This window comes from Lipotes vexillifer, unplaced genomic scaffold (assembly GCF_000442215.2).
Source record: "Lipotes vexillifer unplaced genomic scaffold, Lipotes_vexillifer_v1.1 scaffold413, whole genome shotgun sequence".
Lineage (NCBI taxonomy): Eukaryota > Metazoa > Chordata > Mammalia > Artiodactyla > Lipotidae > Lipotes > Lipotes vexillifer.
Window position 1 is genome coordinate 1712768 of NW_006769725.1, and position 8296 is coordinate 1721063.

The window sequence follows — 8296 nt, forward strand, 5'->3', positions numbered from 1 at the left end:
CTTTTTTTTTTTTTTTTTTGTATGTAACGAAACACGTTTCAGGTTGTATTTAATTTAAATATTTGTAAATAAGAACGAATGTCTGACTGTGGCCTGAATCAAGCTTAAATATTACGGGCGCATATTGATTATGGTGCCTAAGAGAGATCTATATATACATAAATAGTCCATTATGGTCCATTGTTTTACTGTCCTGAGTTGTCTTAAACCTGCCAAATACACACTGCACATTTTTTTCTATTGGTTTCAGGCTTTGTTTAATTTAGATTGGTTGGGGAATTTTTTTCTTTCCCTTATTAACCCACATTCTAGTATCAGAAAGCCGTCACTTCTCTGTCAGTCAGAGGCTTGGTAATGTATTACAACTTGTTTCTCCCACATACCTTCACTAAGAGGAGTAATGAATAATTGAAGCCTGGGCCACGCATCCTTGTAAGTGTAGCACGAGCATCTCAACCTCGGTACAGAGTAGAGGTGTGTACAGCCTCCACAGTCACAACTCTGAATTCCTGGTGATGTTAAGTGAAGAGAGGTAAGTCATCTAAGAATTGTTCTGGAGACTCTGCTCTGAAAAAATTGGTTATATGAAGTCTTCTCCAACCTCCTCGTTTGTATTAACAATGGTGAATATTAGTACGGCAAAATGACTGGGGCGACGACAGCGGAGAAAACATCACAAGGAATTGGTAATAAATAAAGTTTAATTTTCTAGCAGCCTTCATGAATTCTTCCTTGCATATATTATAAAGTTAATGACTGGATCATATACTTAAGCTCCAATATTTTACATTAGTGTGATTGATATTAGAGGTAAATTTCAGTTTTTTAAAAACAAATTTAACAAAGTATAAGGGCTTACCTATTTCTGAAGAATGATTCTGGTAGTGTTTGTTTAAGAAAAATAATCAGATCTAGAAGTAATCCAGTAAGATGAAGACTAAACATTTATGATTATAAATGTGTTTGAACCTGTCACAATAATGGCAGTACTATTATCCTGTAAAAAGTTTTTAAAAATCTAGTCTCTAAAAACTATAAAAATTGTCCTCAGAAACCTGGTTGAGGTCTTTCTCCAATCCCTCCAGCCAGCTGAAATACTGCCAAGCTCACTTCATATGCAAGGCTGTCCGCATTTTCCTGCAAATTACATGAAAGGATATTAGATGAGAAAGACACAGCATCTACCAGGTTACTTGCAACTTTAGGGGAGGGAGCTTTCTGATTTTGTTTCACTAACAAATATTCAAATGAGAACTTTTTTTCATCTTTCAGTAACAAATTACAAGACCCTCAGATAAATGGAAAACAAGTCACATTCTTCTAAATCAGGTAAGTTCCTAGTTAACTAATTTTATAAGCTGATTTGATTATCATGCTAAAGCTCTGAATAAATTCAATAGAACCTAGTCCTTAAAGGCAAGAAGGCCACAACCAGCCTAAAGAGTAAGTAACTCTTAAGGCCCCATCCTCATCCACTCGGGATATTTATTCAGTATATTCTGGGACGGCCTAAGCTTCTGCAGAAAAGCTACTGTATAAGTTAACGGTAAATATCTCCTGAGAGCTATTTACCTAGTCACACTACCCTGCCTCAGCTGAGCAAACACTTTTAAGTCTTTGACCCTATCAAGAAAACAGGCACAGAGCAAGGCTGTCATTTAAAGGAAATATTTTGAAAAACAAATTGGAAGTCCAGAGACAAAGATGAATTTCAAGCAGTAGGGATGACGGTACCAGCTGATTTAGAAATGGACTTGAACTAACCAGCTATTTTCATAAAGCAACAGGGTGTTTTTTAAATGAAGGAAAAAGGTATAATCCACTTCAGGATGTATATGCTTAATATGTGTCAAACTAAGTATGGTTTAGTACACTAAGTATTAGTTATTCATGCAGCAGTTAGAAATATGACACTTTCAGGAAATCTAGAATAAATTGAAAAATATTTGGGGGAATTCTGTTCAACTGTGTAACTACTACTGATGAAAATAAGAACCTAAAAGGCTCCATAAATCTCACACATTAGAGATTCCAACACCATTAGTTTTCTCTCCTGCTGCCTGCCCTCCACCTACGTTAGACTCTCACTGCACATTCCTCCAATAGAATTGTCCCAGCTTACCTGCGAGTCCGCTTCCGCATAGACTCGGACTATGTCTTCCGTACCAGAGGGCCGGACAAAAGCTCGAGAAAGCCTGTACTTCTTTACCAGCTCATTGATGGCCTCCTGGAGTCCTGGAGGTTTAACTGCTTGTCTTTCGGCATCTGTGGTGCTAATAACTTGCCTGTCTGCAACCTAAGCACAAGCATTTCTCATTTGTTACCACATCACACTCCCTTTCACAAGCTTAACCCATTCAACATAATTCCCACCAAAAGATTATGGCCATTTCATATCAACAGGAACAGACCCACATTTCAGCTTACTGTACCACAAAGTGTACGGCACTGAGATTTCCACAGACTGTATTATAGTTATTGCTAAAATAATGGCCAGTAAGTACTGTGACTTGGTCATTGATCAAATAATCTTAGGTATTAAAAAAAAAAAAAAAAAAAAAAAGAGGGTCATAAGGATCTCCGGAAAAAACTGATCTGAACAATCGGCAGCCGTTTCTGTGAGCTCTGGCTTCCATATCTCTGTCTTTCAAAAATTCTGTTGGTGAATGTGTAATCTGGTATAAATCTGTATAGAAATCAACCAGCAATTTATCTGAAATGCCTTTAAAAATTCTCTTTCAGCCCACAGATTCTACCTGTCAGCATCTAGCCTCCGGAAGTACTCTGTAAACCAAGAATAATGCAGAGGAAATATTTACAGTTGACTCAACAGGCTATCCAGGACTCGCTTCAAAATAATATTAGGGACATGGAGGACACCTGTTGAAATCTGTTCTCTCTACACATGTATCTTTTAAATTTTTTATAATAAAATCTTTTTAAGTGATACATAATATCACTTATAGTAAAGTTGGAAACCAGATACTTCTAAATGACAATAGAATGGTTAAGAGCGATTCTGTAATTTTTAAAGATGTGAGAAAATAGTCTTTTCTATGCAATATCTATTTATAGAATGCAGTTGTTTTAGTTAATTTTCAGAAAAGAAGTAATTTTAAAATCTCGCTCACACCTTAACTTTGAGCTGTCTGTTTGGAAGATCTGTATAGAGGGCGTCCCACTGCTGTACCGTCAAGCCCTTCAGAGCCAAGATTGCCTCAATCACCAGCATGTCAGAAATAGCATCACCAGTTGCCTGCAAGATGCAGAAGCAGAATACAAGCAGAGCGTGGACATGAATGCTTCTGTCTCAGAAAACCAATCACCATGTCCTGGCTGCCCTCCCCACCCCCCACCCCCCCGCCCCCAATGCAGATAACTGACTGACGGGGGTAAATACGAACTACAATGAGGGAAAAAGGTATCCATGGAAGACAGCAGGAACAGGTCTACCAAGAAACTGAGACGAGCCTGCCTTTACTCTTCCTGCTCATCTGTAAAGTGTAACGAACGCTTAAGGTTCCAGCATTAACACTGTATGACTCAAAATTTTACTTACAACTAGATCCCTTTGGAGATACTATGCCACGATGATGGAAGGCCTCATGCATGGTAAAGTGGAGAAATAGGAGCTTTGGTGGTAAGACACCCCTAAAGTTGGATCCATACTCTGCCACTGAGTCGCTCTAAGTAAGTCTTTGTTTCTTCATTTATAAAACAGGAATTATAGTGACCCCTCTCCCTCTGTTACTGTTAAGGATTACACAGTGAGGTATGGAAAGTGCCCAATATGCGCAGGACCCTCAAACATTAGTTCTATTGCTTTCCGCTGACCTACACTTTGCTCTTCCATTGCCATATTCTCCACTCCAATCCCAATAATCTGACCCACATATGTGCCTTGTCAGAGACTATTTTTCCTGAATTCCCTTGAGAAGGCTGGTTTCAAAACATATGCTTAGATACATTTAGTAGCTGAATCTGTTGACTCCAGCTATAAGCTACTCATTACTTGAAAATATGAAGCACATAAACATTGTCACTGCATTTCAGTATAAATCTAAATTGTTGCAAGGAAGCCGCCACAACTTCTCCACTTTGATGTTTTATACAGCACATTATTCTGTCCACCTCCTGAATAATGTAAAAGTAACCAAGAGTCCACCAACCCCTCAGTTCTGACCTGGTTAAACAAGTCAATCACATTTTCAAGCATCTTAGCAGCTTTCCTTTTCTTATCTTCTTCTAATTCTTTTGCTAGCTGTTTTATCTTCATTTCAGCAGCTTTACTAAACAGAACCTACAATCAAAGCATAACAAAAATCAGAAAACACTATCTATGCCCCAGTCTTGCGTACGATCATCCCAATTAACCTGCTTTTGAAACTCTCAATGACTGGACAAACTGAGGGGAAAATGGCAGCCTTAGAATGTATAAAACTAGTATAAAAGACCAAATCAGAACCCAGAAGATATTACAAGGGGGGTGGGGGGAGTTCCTGTACGGATTATAAAACTGGGTTATCAAAATATAAAGATTACAAATAAACTATCACATTGGCAAAGGAGAATGCACATGGCGAGTTTATGATGTTGCCCTCAGCCAGCTAAACCAGTGCTGGGCAACCAGGGTTCCTTAATAAGCCTTATCTGTATCCATTTTACTTTGAAGAATATAACACTGCAATTAGTACAGTTTTCTTGTCCTAAATTTTTAAGGACATAAACTAAGCCAAAGTAGAAAAGAGGTTCATCTTATATATTACATTATGGCAAACAGTGCCATGGATGTTTAGTATCATAAACATGATGTTGCTCAGGATTCCTGCCCTTTTGAATTGCCTTGCCCATGCACGATTTCATGATTTGAGTGCCTTCGGAGGCCCAGTACTAAAGAGGAAAAGCTGCACTACATTCAGCCACTTGATGATATACAAAGAAGTTTGCTGGTAAACTAAGATGCACACTGGTCACTTGTTTTCTGGAACCACGGCCACGTCCATTCATTTACCCTCCACCAGGAGACCTGAGCAGATGCGACAGACCTTATGGCCTGTGAAGACTAAAATATTTACTATCTATCTGCCCTTCAAAATAATTTACCAACCCCTGCATTAGACCACTGAAGTTATATTTTAATTGCATTTTCTAGGAACTCATTTTTCTTCTCATATTCATGGCCTCTAGAAGCCAGTTTTGAATTAATGAAAATTATTTGACCTAGATAACATTTTCTGTTAGCCACTTCAAATCCATTTATGAAATGAGGCTATGTATAAAAAAAATTAATAAAGAAATATTCTGAACGTTATGAATATGCTAAAGACCTATTAATATACGTTAAAATAGTGAATGTTACGATACGCAAATTATATCTCAAACCTTTAAACATTTTATCTGCTAAGAGCCATAAAAAACTTTATATGCCAATTCTAATTACTTTAAACTCATTTTTAGTTGCTAGTAACTTAACTCTCAACCTTTCCAACACTTTGCAATTCACCACAGCTACTGAACTTTCCTTTTGCCACGTATGGCCAGTTGAAGGAAACTATTTTAAATGGGATGTATAGACCATCTGGTTGTAGGAAAATGAAGAACTGCCATGTTTCTGAAAAAACTATATTATAGGAACAAATTAGTATTATCTCTTCACACTCGATCATTATAACCTAAAAGAGCCATAGTTTCACAGAACATAATAATATATTAACTAAATCTTATTCTATCACCATCCCAATCATTTCAACAAAGTGGAATATTACCCATTACTACCCAGATACAGAATTCCATCATTGAAGAGAGGTGCCAGCTAAAGCCAGATGCCACTGCTTACGAGAACTTACTGTGCCATGCCCGTTTGCTTCAAAATAAACTCCGATGTCAAATTCCTGAGCCTTGTGATGCAGATGTTTTACACCAGTTTTAGTACAATAGACAGGTACCTGTAACACACGTTTAAAGAAACAACAGCAGTTATTCAATCAGCAAATATTCACTGTGTACCTCTCATCCCAGGAACAAAGCTTCCGGAGCTTAGTCTAGTGAGGAAGACAGCTAAGCAATTGAAATACTAAGTGTTAAGTGTCACTGCGGGGGAGTGGCTGCACTGCAGAAGCACACAGCTGAGAGAAAAGCAGGCTGAGAGTGTGAGAGGTCCCTTATAAGGTAATGAAAGAGCCCAAGTTGGGGAGTGACATGATATAATTGTTTCTGAAAGCTCCGTGTAGCTACAGTGTGGAGAATGGCTTAGAGCGGGGGGTCTGCAAGCTTTTACTATAAAGAGCCAGATAACTAATATTTCGGGCTTTGCAGGCCATGTGGTCTCTGTCACAATCGCTCGATTCTGCCACTGTAGTGCGAAAGCAGCCACAGACCACACAAAAACAAACGAGCACGGCTGTATTTCAATAACACTAGAAACAGCTGGCCAGCTGGACGCCGCCCACAGGCCACTGTCTGCTAAGCCCTGGCTCAGGTGAGGTGGTTTCCAGGGCTAATCCCAGTAAGAAATCACGGTGGTTGGGACAGCAACAGTGGGTAGCGAAAGCCTTGGATGGATCTGCGAGACAAGCATGGCTAAGGAAAGACAGCAGCAAAACTGCAAAAGCGAGCAAAGCTCAAATGAGCCTGGCATTTAACTGGAGTTAGGGGACCTCAGGAGTGGCTAGTGCTGAAAATGTTTAATCCATAAGAGAATGTGTTGAGAAGGAATAGCTTCTGGTGTTGTTTCTTCAACAGGGCATTTTACTATAAGGAAAATTTGAGACAGAAATTAAGAAAACACTAAAATAACCCTAACACTGAGAATCCCTATGAAAGGCAGGCAACTGGGCCCCAGCTGGAGTCCCTTAAGTTTACTGTGACCATATATTTAAACCACGGCACAAACTAGCAGCCTCCAGATGTGTTTTATTTGGACTACCCGCTATTTCTTTTAAATTCTGAATCAGCTGCCAAGACTTAAAAGGCAGGAAATTCACACAATTCAGACTTTCAGCTTCTCCTGAAGACTCTGCCCGGAGCAGGCAGCAGCTGGCCTGGCCCACCTTCCTAGTCCTTGCCCGCCTGCTGGCTTTGTTCACTGTCCCCATCCAGATCCTAAAGGAACCTGACTTTGTCACTCCTGCTTTAACAATAGAATGGCCACAAAAACTATTAAAATGCAGACATTTGAAAATGGATACACAAATGCTGGAAAATATTACACTAGCCAGGGAAAAAAAGAATAAAGGCAAAAAGACCCAATTTGGGCCCTGCAGCCTCTAACTCTTAAAGCGGGTAGCATGGTACAGAGGATAGTCACCTACCTGGTGGATGCTGGGGAAAAAATCAGAAACAAAATCTCCCACCAATCCAGAAAACATCTCCACAGAAGAATAAGACAGGTTTTATTACTGAGTAAGCATTAAGCCAGACTGTGATGCACATCTCAGGCAATCTGCTAAGAGACGGTGAGACAGAAAGAAATCCCACCCTTTTGCAGAGCTAAAGATAGCTAGTGACCAAGATCTCTCCTCGACCGAACGTGAGGGAGGCTCCTTTGAGCCTGAATAGGTCCTGTCCTTGGCCATGTCTGCAAGAGCCCAATTTTATCAGGAATCTTTTGCTAACTCACTTTAGCCAGAATCCCCCACCCTCAATATCTGACCAAAGTCCCTACCCGGTACCATCTGATCACCCAGGCCTGCCTTCAGCAAAACTCCTGTTAGGCTGGTTTAGCCAGAATCCCCCCTAGCCGCCCCCGTTCCTCTTTGTACTTTCCCATCCTCCAACCCTGCCCTCACACCTTATTCCTTGGCTACAAAATCCCCACTTTTCCTTGCTGTGTTAGGAGTTGAGCCCAGTCTGTTCCCAGCTACAAAACCCCATGGCGATATATCTATTGAACAAGCGTACTTCTTAGGAAGACGTCACAGTACCTTCTGTCACACGGAGTTTGTCCTAAATCTACCCGATAAGTGGAGTGGCCACTGGTGTTAGCTAACTGCCCTTCTGCAAAGGAATAATACAACGTCTCATATCTCTCTGTCAAGGAGATAGGTGTGTGGCTCTAAGTGGTAACTAGGTGAAACTCTCAGGAGGCTGAGGCATGGGATGCTATCTTCCTTGACGTTTATATTTCAAAGAGGTGACTCCAGGCCCTTATGGGAAACACTTCTGAACTGTAAAACTGGCCTATTTCACCTAAAAAGGTTGATATTAATTTCAAAAGGACAGAGAAAAAAGATGGTTAAGTTTCTAAAAGAAATACTCTCAGAAAAAGGAGTGAGGAGAGTCTCTTTCCCTTTTTGCA

The 8296-nt window shown here is 40.0% G+C and overlaps 1 protein-coding gene across 2 annotated transcripts in view; it reads right to left on the reverse strand.

Annotated features, from left to right (window-relative positions):
• Window positions 1-518: 518 nt before the first annotated feature.
• PGM3 (phosphoglucomutase 3) overlaps window positions 519-8296 on the reverse strand; it is a 19891-nt gene continuing 12113 nt past the window's right edge. The window contains exons 8-13 of one of the 2 annotated variants that reach the window (XM_007445882.1): window positions 5847-5945; window positions 4184-4300; window positions 3134-3256; window positions 2123-2296; window positions 1056-1137; window positions 519-565 (exon numbers count right to left, since the gene is read on the reverse strand). In XM_007445882.1, coding sequence (XP_007445944.1) covers window positions 519-565; window positions 1056-1137; window positions 2123-2296; window positions 3134-3256; window positions 4184-4300; window positions 5847-5945 — 642 coding nt within the window. Of the gene's footprint in view, window positions 566-685; window positions 1138-2122; window positions 2297-3133; window positions 3257-4183; window positions 4301-5846; window positions 5946-8296 lie in introns of those variants that run through there. The other variant, XM_007445883.1, reaches the window with a different exon arrangement.